At 46.4% G+C, this 14,756-nt stretch overlaps 1 protein-coding gene across 1 annotated transcript in view; it reads left to right on the top strand.

Annotated features, from left to right (window-relative positions):
* Positions 1-891: 891 nt before the first annotated feature.
* The window catches only part of Pax3 (paired box 3), a 94,983-nt gene continuing 81,118 nt past the window's right edge, over positions 892-14,756 (top strand). The window contains 4 exon segments of the mRNA XM_032899588.1: positions 892-982; positions 2,152-2,387; positions 3,674-3,803; positions 4,960-5,094. Of these exon segments, the coding sequence (XP_032755479.1) occupies positions 898-982; positions 2,152-2,387; positions 3,674-3,803; positions 4,960-5,094 (586 nt within the window). The 5' untranslated portion in view covers positions 892-897.

Here is a 14,756-nt window from a genome sequence, read left to right as displayed (position 1 = left end):
CCAGGGGCAGACCAGAGAAGGGAAAACTAAACACATCCGGGATTCTCTGTGCCCATTTCCAAGTTGCTACACCTCCGTATTAGTAAGCCCGAAGAGAAATCCGCAGGTGAAAAGCAGAGGCAGACAGGGGGGGAGGGACGGATATAGCAAAGTTTCCAAGGAGAGACGCGGAAAGAGATTAGGACAGACAGAAGGAATAGAAAAACCAAGGAGATCAGACAGAAGCACATTTAGAGTGACAGGGACACAGCGAGCCCTTTTCCGTCTTCACGGCTCTCGCCACCCCGGCTGCCGTTCCTAGTTTCAACCTGTCTACCCTTCTCTCTCGGGAAGCGGCATAGAGCTAGTCCCACTCTGGGTCGGCGGAGGCCTGGGCACCGTCAGGGATGGGAAGAGAAAGTAGCCTCTGTCGCCCAATCAGCGCGTGTCTTCGCCACCCGGGACGGTCTCCTCATCGGCCAATCGCAGCTCAGGGCTCCTGATCTAGCTTTGGGTGAAAGAACTAATAAATGCTCCCTCGTCCGGATCCCTGCACTCGGTGTCAAGACGGGAGGAGACTTGGGACGTACTCCTGCCTCGTCACCACCCTCCCTCCCCCGATCTTCGCGGTGCCTTGAGCACCTTTGCCAGTGGCCCCAGCAGAGGGGCCGGTCTGCTAGACTCGCACCAAACTTGTCCGCCCTGGGCTTGGGATCCTGCACTCAAGGGACTCCTCTGGAGCCAGTGGACTTGGAGCTATTAGCGCCCCCTCCCCGCGCCCCGCCTCCCTCTCCTGCCTTTTTTTGGGGAGGAGCTCTCCGCGATCAGGAGAGTTCCCGAGGGTCACCCGCCGCACTGTGCTCGCTTTTCCGTCTCGCCTTCACCTGGATATAATTTGCGAGCGAAGCTGCCCCCAGGATGACCACGCTGGCCGGCGCTGTGCCCAGGATGATGCGGCCCGGCCCGGGGCAGAATTACCCACGCAGCGGCTTCCCGCTGGAAGGTATGTTAGGGCCTCAGCTCATCCGGATCCTGGGGCCTGGGATTGGCTGCCGCACCCCAATCCTAGTCTCCAGGGCCTCGGGTCGTGCGTTACCCGTAGCCTCTTCCCTTGGTACTTCCCAACCCAAGAAGCAAAAGTGGGGAGAGGGGTTCTCGAGGAGAGCGGGAGAAGCCCCATTTCGCGTTCTGGCTGCAAACGGAGCACTATGCTCACTCCAAAGTCTTGGAGCTTGCCTGGTCTGCTTCGGCCCGCTCCACTTTGCCGGGCTGTTTTGGAGTTGCTGCCGGGAGAAAGGTGGACAAGCTTCGCAGGGCCGGAAGCAAGTTCTCTTTTTGTCCACTTAAAGTTGCTACGAAAAATTTCCGGCTGCGTTCACCTTTGAATAACTCCTGTTAGTTCGTCAAGAATTTTCCTGCTGTGAAAAATTGAGGTGGCCCTTCCTAATTGAAAGTTTTTAGCACTGATTAGTTAAATGCCATTAAACTCAAGTGGCATCTCGAAGTTTCTAAAATGTTTGGCAGTGGCGCTCCGGTTTGCTTGAAGGTGCTGGGAAATTTGGGGGGAGGTCGAGGTCATTGCAAACAGGAACCCGACCAATACTCTTAGGAAAAGCCTGGGGTTCTGGAGGCTTCCGCCTCGATCCAAAGTAAAATGCAAAGTGTAAGAGCGGTTATTTCGGCTGTGGTGTCCACAGCTAGGCTCGCTGCTGGTTTTTAGTTCTGAAGTGTAACAGGTGATACATGCTGTCACCTGTGTCTCCTTTCGGGAGCCTCCCGACCCTTGCTTACTACACTCTGCTCCGGAAACACTAAAGACCTCTCAGGATTTTGAGACAGCCATTGCAAGACATTTTAGACATCAGCCCTATGTCTCCCTCCACTTTGCAGCACCCCCCCCCCCCAAAAAAAGAGAAAAATACAGTTTCTCTGCAGCCTTTATCTCGGCGCCAATCGCTCGATTCCCAAAAAATTATATGCCCCTGCATTGGATAATTATTTAAATAAATATAATCTTAAAGGTCCGGGAGTAGGGGCCCAAAGCCTGGTGGTTTGTATTTAACTGTCACAGGCGAATTGGCCAGAAGGACGCAGAATCAGGTTCTTTCGGCTGCTTTCTGTTCTTCCTAAATGACTTTCCCCTGGGCTCTTTCTTTCGCCTTCTCTTCCCAGTGTCTACACCCCTCGGCCAGGGCCGAGTCAACCAGCTCGGAGGAGTATTTATCAACGGCAGGCCTCTGCCCAACCACATCCGCCACAAGATCGTGGAGATGGCCCACCACGGCATTCGGCCTTGCGTCATCTCTCGCCAGCTTCGCGTGTCCCACGGCTGTGTCTCTAAGATCTTGTGCAGGTACCAGGAGACAGGCTCCATCCGACCTGGCGCCATTGGCGGCAGCAAGCCCAAGGTGAGCCCGGGGACTGGCTTCGTGGACTTAGGGCCTGTGGTCCAGCGGGTGGGGAGTGGACACGTTCTAGAGAGAGCCAGAGACTTTCCACGGGCGGTAGTTTTCAAATCTAAGAAGTGTGTGTGTAGGTGTGTGTAGGACTCAGTTGTTATAGTTGCTGGTAGTTCTTGAACGTTGAAAAAGGCTTTGGACCCCTCACCAAATGATTTCCCCGATTTCCTATTTCCCTGTAGAGTCTTCCCAACTCCCCACTTTCTGCACTACCTTCCTAGTATGAAGTTAAAAATCTCGGTTTAATTCTTGAATAGTTTCTTTCTCAGCTTTGAATCACTCCACCCCCCCCCCCCCCAATGCGGACTCTCCTGCAAATTATTCTCAAGAAGTCAAAAGTCAGGGCTGTGTGTGTGTGTGTGTGTGTGTGTGTGTGTGTGTGTGTAAATAAACCTCCTGAGTCCATTAAACAAATCAGTTTGGTGAGATCCTCGACTTAATTTAGTTTTCTTTTTAAAAAGCAAGAAAGTCCTGCTGGCTAGGGAGCAGGACCAGATCACACAGGGTCTTCTCTTTGGGTCATGCAGGGAAGCCGGTAGGACGGTATGATTTTTTTTCTAGTTGCCAGGGGGGCAAAAATCAAATGGGCTATGGCACACTGAAGACTCCCAAACACGGTCCCTCCCCTTTCCCATTTTCTCTCCTAATCTGAGAATCTTAGGAGACAGTTTTTATTTAAGTGGGTGAAAGAGTCATCCTTTCAAATTATCCATGTTTGTCTAATTAGAAACAGCAGCAACAACAACAACCCAAGAACCTAGATACATGGCCTTTTAAATGTCACCCAAATCCTTCCTTAGCTCAGATCTGATCTCTATGGAACCTACCTAATTCGACTACTTATTATTTATTTATTTATTTATTTTTATATTTTGTTTTTGCTGTTCTTTCAAACATTCTCCTTTTAGTTTCGTTTTTGTGCAGATTCGGTGAGTTTTTCTAGGGACTACAAAGTACAATCCTCCCTCACCTCCAAGCTGTTAGATTTTTTTTCTTTCTTTCTCAGTTTAATCTGGTATCCTGAGAATCTCTGGGCAGGTGGAGGGTGTCCAGTCTGCCCCGAGTGGCATAATTTCTTGTCATCTCCTTTCTAAACGGAATTAAAAGTCCGCTGGCTAACAGAGGGACATTCTCAGAGAATAGAGGAAGGAGCATCAGAAAAGCGATGAGGTTGGGGCACCACGTCTGGCTCGGAATACTGGGTACCAACACACCACCCGTCTCTTCTCTTAAAGCAGGTGACAACGCCTGACGTGGAGAAGAAAATTGAGGAATACAAAAGAGAGAACCCAGGCATGTTTAGCTGGGAAATCAGAGACAAATTACTCAAGGACGCTGTCTGTGATCGGAACACTGTGCCCTCAGGTACTGGGTCCATTAACTTTTCCCGGAGGTGCGGCCTCAGTCTTGTACTCCAACGGACTGTGCCAGCCATAAAGTCGCTCCAATTATCCATCTTGGCTATTGGGAGGCTGTCCTGAAATATTTACAAGCCAGACATTCTTAGTGTTTTATGGAGCACTGGGTGATCTGGTGGTCCCCAGGGTGGCGGCTTGGGAGACAACCTCTGAGGTTTCCCCGCAAATGGATTTCTGCTAAAAAAAAAAAAAAAAAAAAAAAAAAAAAAAGGCTGGGAAGGAAATGCGGGGTGCAGGCCAAACGATTATTAATATTGATGTTCCCTTCTAAAAAGAAACAAATGTTTTTGGTAACTTCCACTGAAGGGAGATCCAAGCGGTAGAGTTGTCTGAGGAGCAAAAGGGGGGAAAATTCGGCCGGGTGCGATTTCCCCAAGAGTTCCAGGGTCTGTCCAGTATCATGGCAGTTTGGGAGAGGTCCAGGGGAAAGAAGGACCAGCGCTGGGCCTGCGCGCGGGAAAAGTTTGTTTTTAATTAAAAGGAAACTCCCTTTTTCCCCCCTCTGTAAGAACGATATATTTCAGAGCATGGATTTGTTTACCAGACTGGAATCTGGAAAAAATAAATCGGGAGAATGCATTTTTCTTTTGATTTTTACAATAGGGAATGATTCTTGCAGTTGAAATTTTAAACCCTTTCTATCCTCAAAACAAGTTGATTTTCAGGCGACACGCTCTCGGTGGTTCTTCTCAGGCCTTTGCGGGGAGCAGGTCTTCAGGTGGGGAGGGGGGACGGTGAAGGGTGAAGCTGGTGGAAGACGTCTCTTTAGAGTGTTCAGAGACGAGTAGCCAACCGATTCTCAGAGAGGGACAGGACACTTCTCGTTCTGAATTGGAGGTGCAAGACCTTCAGGTTTCATCTCCAGTTTAAGTTATTTAAACCCCACGAAAGTGTGAGGGTTTTTAAGACGAAGAGAGAAGCAGTTTAAGACCGAGAGAAAGCAGAAGGTCCCCGGATGCTCACAGATGCAGGACACAGCAGTGAGCCCTGCTCAAGGGTAGGGAGAGGGTTGGATGCCTTAGCTGGGCCTTTGAGGTTTCTTTTGAGTTCATCTTCCCGGTGCCTCTCATTCGAGTGCGCTCCCTTCCTCCTCTTGTCCCCAGTGAGTTCCATCAGTCGCATCCTGAGGAGTAAATTTGGAAAAGGAGAAGAGGAGGAGGCGGATTTAGAAAGGAAAGAAGCCGAGGAAAGCGAGAAAAAGGCTAAACACAGCATCGATGGCATCCTAAGTGAGCGAGGTAAGGGGGCCCAGTGGGCCGCACGCTTCGACGGGCGCTGGATTTTAGACTTGTGGTCTGCGCAACCGCAGACCAGCAGTGGCTCGTCTCAGCGCTCATCTCCGGCTTCAGTCACAGCCACCGCTGTCGGGAAAGACATTCGAGTGAAAGGCCAGAAAGGTACTTGGTATTAAGATTTTCTCCATTCTAATTTTTATTTTAATTTTCTGGCGATCGAATCCAGCGTCTCATACATGCTCGTCTCATACAGAGTACCTCTGAGCCACATGAGTTTTATTCGCCACCATTTTTAGTCCTGAAATGAGTTGCAGGTGGACACTTCTGAGAGGGAAACTAAACTTCTCTGAAAAACATTATATGGGCCGAGAATGGGGTAACGAATGAAATCTGGGAAACTGAAGTAGCTTTTATGCTCTGGGAAAACTGCATGTGGGAAAGAATTAATGGGAATATGGTTCTTTTGGGCAGTGGGAGCATAAAGGTGCCATATTCGTGCTGATTTTAAATGTGTGTGTCGGTGTGGACACAGCTGGCCACTTTTCATTAGTTTTCAAGAGGGATGAGGTTTAACCTGAGTGCGTCTGGCAACCTCCTGTACCCAAGTGGTGGGTTGCATCTTAAAAGGATCTGTGTCCTTGAGTCCCTAGTGATGTCACCCTCTGTTCCCCCCCAGGGGTATAGACCACCCAGTCCTTGTTGGCTGTGATCTGTCAGCACCAAGAGAAAAATCTCCCTCTAGGGGATGGAGAATTATAGGCTGTTTCCCTATTACCTGTTTGGAGAGTCCTCTTCAAACATAAAAGTTTCCAGAAAGAAAGAATCCTTTTTCCACTAGGGCTTTCTGAAACGGAAGAGGAGGAAGAGAGTGTCTTGGTAGATCTAGTACCACAGACTGCCCTGTATCTATTCCTTTCCCTTCACTGTGTAGCCTTGAGACAATTCTAGCCTTCGGGAAAGCTGCTTTACAAACCAATTGGAAAGCGGCATCTTCACCGTCTAGAGGCAGATGTTCCTAACCAAATGCCCAGCTTCTGATAGAGGGAAGCCCAGATGCTCTGGGACATCCATATCATCAGGAAAAGGCATCCCAAATGAAAGAAGGTCAAGCAGGGAGATAGCACAAGTTGTTGCTTCTCTGTCTTTACCCCGGTGGGCAGGGTCGGGCAGTGGGGGGCTTCTGTAAACTCTGTGAAAGCCAGGAGAAATGCTTTCCTGGTCACCTTTGTTTTTATTCCAGCCCCAGCTGCAGTCTAGAGGTGCTGGGTTACAAGAAGTCTGGGGGCTGAGGACCCAGGCTTCTCCCAGGCGGGATGGGCTCCCATAGCAGAGGCTAGAAGAGCCTTAAGTTATGGGAGAGGCCTTGCTGGGATCCATAGCTTGGCTACTTGTTCTTAGAAGTGGCAGCCAGGCAGACCAGCCGCTTGCTCCCAGCAGCAACAACTGAGGCCCAGGAGACAAAACGTCCCAAATGAGCTGGTCAAACATTTGTACAACTTTTCCAGCGTTTACAAAGAAGGCCTTCTCTACACAATCTACACTTGGAGATGAACTTGGGAGACAAAGCCTGGAGAGTCCATTGAAACTCACACTTTAGCTTGGCCCAGACAAAGCTGCAGCTCAGAGCAGCTTGATGTGAACAAAGGAAGGCAACCTTTTTATAATTCAAGGAGAAAAGAAGAGAAAACAGCCCCACAAAGGGCCCAGAATAGACATTATGAGCTTGCAATGAGGGATGAATTATTCAATGAGCCCCAGTAGCTGCCGAGCCAGGAAGTTTTATGGACTCTCTAGCGTGGAAAAAGTGGCCATTTCACCTACAAAATGTTTCTAGTCTTTTGGGTCGTCTAGCTGGGCCGGTTGCCATTCAAGGGCAATTGCTAGCATTTTTAAAATCAGAGTGTTTCCCCCAGAGGGGCTGTGTCCTTGAACACACACACACACACACACACACACACACACACACAGACACACACACACACACGCCCCTCCCTCAGAAGCTGAAGTCTAATTTAATTTGGGGTTGTCAAGGAAGACGCAGCCTGGGTCCCTTTAGTGCCTCCAGCTTCCTTTCCGGATGAACCCTGGAGGGCAAGAGGGGCCCAGGGAAAGGAAGAGAGTAAGATGCAGTTTGAAGTCTAGAAACCTCAAATATTCCCCCTCTGTTGTTTGGGCATCAAAAGTCTCTCCCACTTGTAAAATAGAATGGGGCTTGAGAAAGGGCTCTCTGATTCCTGGCAAAGGGGAGGGAAAAGCTGGCGGAGGAGGGACTTTCGGGTGTCCCACCACTGCCGTGTGCTCTTGCCAGATGGGCCTGGTACCTGCTGCTGAGACTGGCTTTCCTGGACACAAATTTGGCTTGGGGTCTGCTTGGCAGACGCTTGGATGCAGGGAGAAAGGCACCCAGAAAGAGGTCAGAGATACCCTCTTCTTTTCACGATCTTGTCCCTTTTCCTAAACGGTCTTGTCCCCTCTGCCTTTCCCAATTTTCCCTTCCTCTCGTCCAACCCACAAGCAATGAGTGCGTCCTGCTTCGCGCCCCGACGCGACCTAAAGCTATGCACCCCTGCTGGGTCCATCCTTCCTGATCCAACACCCTGGTGAGAAAAGGAGTGCGCGGCCCGGGACCTTCCACCACGGCCCCAGCGCGAGAAGCGCGGACGGAGCAGGCGCAGCCGGACCAGCGAAGTCCGAGCTTAGGCATCCCAGGCTCTGGCAACTCAATGGGCGCCTCTGTTTCTCCCCCGGCGCGGCAGAGCGGGCCCGCGGGCGCCGCCACAATAGCTCGGGCCCCCGCTGCTGCGCCCTGCGCCAAAGCGCCGCGCCGCCCCTCCCCGCGCTCCGGCCGGCCCGCAGCTTAGCTCGCCCGGCTGCAGCCGACTCAATTGCCTCCTTTATGTCCCTCTCACTTTCATCTAGACACAGCCCGCCTCCCCCTTCTTCTCCTCTCTCTCTCCTTTTTTTTCCTACCCTCCCTAGCCTGAGGCTCACATTAGTGAAATTTCTGCAACCTCCCCCATTTTTTTTTCTTATTTTAAAGAAAGCCTTTAACACAAAAGCGGTGACTAATCGATAGAAACTGCTCCTTCATCATCCTCTCCTTCTCCTCCTCCTCCCCAGCCCCCCCACCCCCGCTCCCTCCGCCTCTTCCTCCTCTTCCTCCTCTTCCCAGCCCCCTCCCTTTCTCTCAGCAGGGTGACGCTTTTCCTGTTTGTGAGTTTTGGGCAACATTTTTGCTTTGTGCGGTAATGGAATTACCGGACAGACGGGGACTGTAGATGGACACGCGACGGCAAGACTCTCGCTTAAATATTTAGATGCAACATTACAATTACGGACTTGTTGGCTTGGCTTTGAAGTGGCCGTGCGGGAGCGCAAGGGGAAAGAGGCCAGATTGCCAAATTGATGTTTTGGTTGGGACTGGAGACACACTTTCACGGGACTCTTTCCCCCTTTAGGAAAGAAAAAAAACGTAAATAAGCGTGGGAGGTTTGCAACAATTGTAGGGGTGAAGCAGAGAATTCGGGCACAGGATCACTGGCAGCCCATATTCCCCTCACATTTCTTCAAATTGTGGGTGGGGGGGGAAGGCTCTCTCTCTCTTTTTAAAATTATTTTCAGAAAATGAAAGTGTCAAAAGTTTTTCTCCAGACCGTTTTGTGTGTAAAGTCATGCTCTTTTCTGGAATTAATAACAGATGACGTCAGATTTAAAAATGTATATCTATTAAAATTTTAAAAAAGGTAAAGTTGTTAGACTATTTCATTTTCAGTGCGGAAAGCACTTTCGAATGAAGGGAGTCATGTTGTGAAAGGCAAAGCCACTTGCTTCTTCCAAGTCGGTAGGGAAAGGAATTGTTGGTGTCAGGTTGGTGTGGCTTGGTAGCACGGGATGAACTTTCCCACAGATTGAAATAATGGGGCCTAGGATCACAGACTTGTGGACCCAGATCTCTTATTGCTGGGCACTTCCTGACCATTCTCAAGTCCACTTGTCAGGACCAGGAGTCTGCTCTCAGCATCATATCTGGACCTGGAGTGAAAATTTAAAGTTCTGAAGCCTTTGCAATTACTCTCAGAGAAAGTCCCCATTTTTTTTTTTTTTTTTAAGCATTGGTGATGACAGTACTTGAATTGGGTCACCATATTGCAATAACATACTAGTCTAAACAATGGGGAGGTGTGTGTGTGTGTGTGTGTGTGTGTGTGTATGTATGTATTCTGCCCTTAGCATGTTTTAAAGTTTCTCATTTGACTGGGCTGACTGCTGTATGCTTACTTTTTGGCCTTATTGAACACATGCCGATTTTCTAATTAATGCCTGAAATCACATGTTGATTTTGGAGGTTTGATGTGATTGTTGATAGCACCGGAACAGGAGGTAGGGGCTTCCAGTGTGTAATAATTACTGAAGGGTCATTTAAGAGTCCCCAGGGTTGAGTCATAAAACCCACCCGGGCGGTGAGGCGGAACCAGAAAGTGTGCCTCAGTTCAGGCGAGCGGAGTATACAGAAATCAATCAAGTGACTAGGAGCATTGCACCCAACCCTAGCGGTTTCAAGATCCATGAATATTCCGAGGACAAAACAAAACAAAAAAATCCTTCTTGATCATAGATTAAATGTTCAAGATCTATACTAAATGCATGGCTAGAAAGCTCAGTGACAAGTTTGGCCTATCCTGGGTCCCAGCAAGTTTCAGTTCAGTGCCACCCTACGACAGGTAACTTATTTATGCACCTCAGTAAATGAAGATTAAGGAACTATTAAGAAGAAGAACATGTAACTCTCCAGCCACCAAAGGGCAATTAAGCAGTCAGCTTCGCGTCTTATCTCACTGGCCGCTCCAGAGGAGTTTTACAACTAGGAATTAAAATCTGAAAGGGGTGTTTTCTGTAGCTCTGGCCAAATATTGATTAAGTAGCTGTTTGGTGATACCACTGTCATCCATTAAAAGGCCGGGAGCTCAGCCCCCTCAGTGGCCACCTTCTTTTGTTGGGGCTTCTTACCACACCGATCAAAGCGGGATCATTTCAATTTATCTGTTCTGGAAAATCCTCCTTTTCCTCTGAAATCTCTAAGGAGGAACTGACCACACTCTCCTTGGAGAAATAGGAACTGAAACCAGTTCCATGACGTTGTTTTATAGAGAAGGCTCATGGGGTGTTTTTTCAATTATCCTGTGTGGATTTCATGTTCAGAACTGAGTCTGAGACTGAGATGGTGGTTTTGTTTTTCTTTTTTATATCAAGTTGATTCTCTTTTAGGGAGGGGGAAGGGGAGCTAATATCTTGTTATGGCAAATTCTCTAGATATGAGTTTGTCACTGTAATTGCCATCCTGGCTGGGATAGTCTGTAGGAAAGATACCAGGTTTTTTAGATGTAAAATTAGATGGAGAATAAATTGCACTGTGAGGTATAGAGGCTGTATCCTCCTATGTGCCACATTCGATAAGTTTGTGATTACAGTTGGTTAGACGATTCTCGTGTGTTTTTAAATCCCTGCAATATGGGAGCAGATATGTGTTTGTGTGTGCAATGTATGTTGTTGGCATTTATTGGTCACTAAGAATTAAGTTGGTCCTGGACTTTATAAAGACATACTTCTCCTGCAAGCTTCTCTGCGAGAGGGATCAGAATGTGAGGTAACAGCACAGAACTTAGTGTTGGAAAAAACACCTGAATCCCATCATGACTGCTGTTAATTGTTGATTTTTAGATCAACCATTAGGTTTTGTTTGTTTAAGGATTTAATATGTTTGCCTTGGTTTTTTCCTTTTTTTATGATGGCAAAAAAATTCTTTCAAGGGCTCCTTTGGAAATATACCATTTCTGTGCTTAATTTGCAAATTCCAACAAATTACTCTGAGGTTCTACAATTTATGCCAGAGTCAGGCTTTGGATAGTTCACTGTACATCATGTATGTGCCACCGGATGAGACTTTGAAAACTCCTTTGCAGTGAGCATTTGGATTCTAAATAATGGTTTTATAAGGGTTTATATTTTTTATTATTTGTTTTTTCATTCTTAAGCAAGGTGAATCTTGACATGTACTGGGCAATTGGGCACACTTATAAATGCTTTAAAATATTTTATGTCAGAATCCCCTATGTTAACTCACAATTTATTTATTAATACTTCATCTACCTTTAAGTACACACTAGCAGAACCAATCAATCATTACAATGTAGCATAACCACCTGACATTGATCAAGCTGCAAATTAAAGTCAGCTCAAGTATGTGATGGTCGCCTTTCTTGAGTCAGGTACAGCGTTGTTGTCTCTTATATATGCGTGCGGGTTTTCTTTTTTTAAAATAGACATACAGAGTTAAAGTAACTTTCTCCTCTTGACAGTTAGTGTGCTCAGACATTGCCAGGGAAACCATAGATCCCAGATTCAAGTTGGGCCTGATCTTAGTACCAAGACAGGATTGCCGATCTAAGAACAGATTGGCTGTGTCTGGGGACTATGGTCCTGCTCAGGTTCTCTCTTCCATTTTGTCCTATTTAAAATCCTGCAGCAGGGTTGGTTGGGGATTTAGCTCAGTGGTAGAGCGCTTGCCCAGCAAGCGCAAGGGCCTGGGTTCAGTCCCCAACTCGAGGGGGGGGGAGGGGAAGAAAAGAAAAAAAAAAGAAATTCTAATTCTGAAAGTTCAGTTTAACCACTAGATGACACTTTGAGAATCCAGACACACTAAGCATATTTCTCTAGGCTCTTCTGTACTTCCAAGTGCCTACTTCTAAAACCCTGCAGCAACATTTAAAACCCTATAAACTTTGCTATGTGTCATGTACCCAGAGAGAAAATGAAAGAGAACTTCGACCTTGTTATTCTCTCTGCAGATGACCATCAACATGGGAGGAGGACTGCCCTATGGCTGCCCCATGTCCTCCTGCAGTTGGGGCCCTTCCATATAGTTCCTCATATATGGTGACCCCCCCAAATCATAAATTTATTTTTTGTTGCTACTTCATAACTGTATTTTCGTTACTGTTATGAATCATGATGAATCTGATATGCAGGACATCTGATATGCAACCCCTGTGAAAGGGCCAGTTGAACCCCCAAAGGGGTCGTGACTCACAGGTTGAGAACCACTGTCCTACTTGGGGTGGGTGGGGGGGAAGCACCTTCACCCCACCTCACCCCTCCTCCCCCGCCCCATTTACACCAGTCTTCAGGAAATCAGACATTCTCCTCTGTATTCTGTCACTGCTGCAGTGGGCAGTTTTTGCTGTCAATTGAATATTACCCCTCTAGTAAGCTGCCTTCCATCAGTGTCTGCTGGGCTTAAAAACTGACACAATGAGACATTTCCAGTTCCCATTGTGACACTAGCAGTCGTCACCCACTGTCCAGCTGATTGAGATACATTACAGTGCTTCTCAACCTTCCTAACCTTGAGACCCTTTAATGCAGTTCCTTCCGCTGTGGTGACCCCAAACCATCATTGGCTACTTATAACTGTAATTTTGCTACTGTTGTGAATTGTAATGAAATTACCCGTGTTTTCTGCTCTTCTGAGGCAACCTCTATGAGAGTCCTTTGACCCTGAGAGGGTCTCGACCCACAGGTTGAGAACCAGTGCCTTAGAAAGTTGCCCTTGTCAAAGGGAGACATAAAAATGAAGCTGAGAATAATCACATAGGTTTTATACTTTATACGTTCCTACTTTCGATTTCTGGCTTTCCTTTCTTCCTGATTAAAAAAAAAGGAGCAGATATTTCTGTTAAATGGCCACTTCTCTTTTTTAAAACAGAAATTATATTTCAATCAGGAGCACCTGGGTAAAATTTAGAACTTGATGTGATATACTTGTCTCCCAAAAGGGAAATTGTCGAGAAGGCAAATTAGTTTACATGGCAAATAACAAGAAGTTTACAGCATTTAAAATTCCACTGCAGGACTTTTGGTAAAGCAAAAGAGAAGAACACACACTACACATCGGGCCAAAGCAAGTCAGCCTACGTCATCTGAAATTTTACGTGTTTTTACTGCAGTGACAAACAATCTTTCCTATGGAGGCTAGACTTCATGACAGGAAAAAAAAAAAAAGAACAAAACAAAATAAAACAAAGCTTCTAACTTACTCTATGTTTCTGTCCGTAGACCCCCCCTTCAGTTATCCCCTGGCTAAATTTTCTTATGGGCTTTTAGCCGTCCAGTTTTGTTGCATTTATAATAGCATATTAATACCAGTTCTCAATTCTAGGGGCCAATTCTGCTTGTTCTGGACAGATTCCATTCAGAAATAGCTGATTAAAATGCTTTGCAATGAGTAAGGGAGTCTCTTTAGCACTGACCAGCAAGGAGGAGGAAGTGGGTTACAGCTCCATTTTCAGCACGTAACGAACAATTCATGAGATCTTAATAAGAATTCAGAAAGTAGATTTATGGAAACTTAAATGTAGCTCTTAAAAAATAAAACTAATAAGTATGGCTCTAGAAATAACCGTAGCATTAAATGTGCTTGGTTTTATTCCATTGGATGGACACCACAAGTAAATAAGCTAAGAAAGTCACTTACTTTGTAGTTTGTATTATAGCATGGAATTGTTTACATTTATTTCTGTTTTTCTAGTGAATGTGGATATGGTCACATGTTGCATTTTAGAAGAAAGTCAGCACTTTCATTTTGTAAGGTTTTTTTTATGACTAACGTAGATATATTAAAAAGCCAGCAGTCATATATCCTCTTATTTCTTAGCATGAAGTTCTAGAATAAATGTGGAGTTTGTTTATTTAATTTCTCTGGTGCTGGGGATTGAACCCAGGGATCAACTATTCCAGAATGCATTGTATCACTCACGCCCTCCCCCAAGTCTCAAACATGTATTCTAAAGGTTTATGTTCAAATGTCTCATCATCATTAAGAAAATTGTATCTGAAGGGTGTCTTTGTTTCCCTCAATTATCATAGCTGAGTTTAATGTGAACTGAAGAAAATTAATTGGTGTAATTTATATTATTGTAAAGAAAATGGTAGCCTTCATTTTGTTCTGAAGCCTCCTCTGGACAGTTTCCTGGTTGAATGTCATGGAGCATTGAGTGTTTTTTCCCTGTCTGATTTAGTAGTTTTCTGTATGGTTCTATGCTCTAACAGAACGCATTGCCCAGAGTAGAAGGGGCCCGTGCTTGCCTTACCAATGAGTCTCTGAAACTGAGACCAAGCAGTTCACTATTTAGGTGTGACTTCCTGAACTTCATTTTTGGTGCTCATGAGAGAGGAGGTGCGTCATGCCACTTTCCAAGGGTTCTGTGAGAGCAAGTGAGAAGATGGTCGAGTACAAATTACATCTATCCTAGCAAAGCTCAAAGTCCTGGTAGGGTAGGGGACAAAAACCTCTAAACATGCTGAGAAAGTGACCAGCCCACAGACTAGCAGATGGGCTCTGCCCAAGGGCAGATAAAAGCTTAATTCAAGGCTTAGCAACAATGAAGCCCAAACACACACACACACACACACACACACACACACACACACACACACACACACACACACACACTCACTCCACACACTGCACTTTCCCCATGCCAGCAACTTGAGTCCACAGGTAGCTGTTTAGTAGAAAAACTTCATTGATTTCGTAGGTTTGAAAAATGACAAAATTCTAAAAATTTCACACAATGTCAAAGGATATTTAATTCCTTTTCCGTTCCAGG

Source organism: Rattus rattus, chromosome 4 (assembly GCF_011064425.1).
Source record: "Rattus rattus isolate New Zealand chromosome 4, Rrattus_CSIRO_v1, whole genome shotgun sequence".
Lineage (NCBI taxonomy): Eukaryota > Metazoa > Chordata > Mammalia > Rodentia > Muridae > Rattus > Rattus rattus.
Note: the sequence above shows the minus strand (reverse complement) of the source record. Positions and strands in the feature narration are given on the sequence as shown.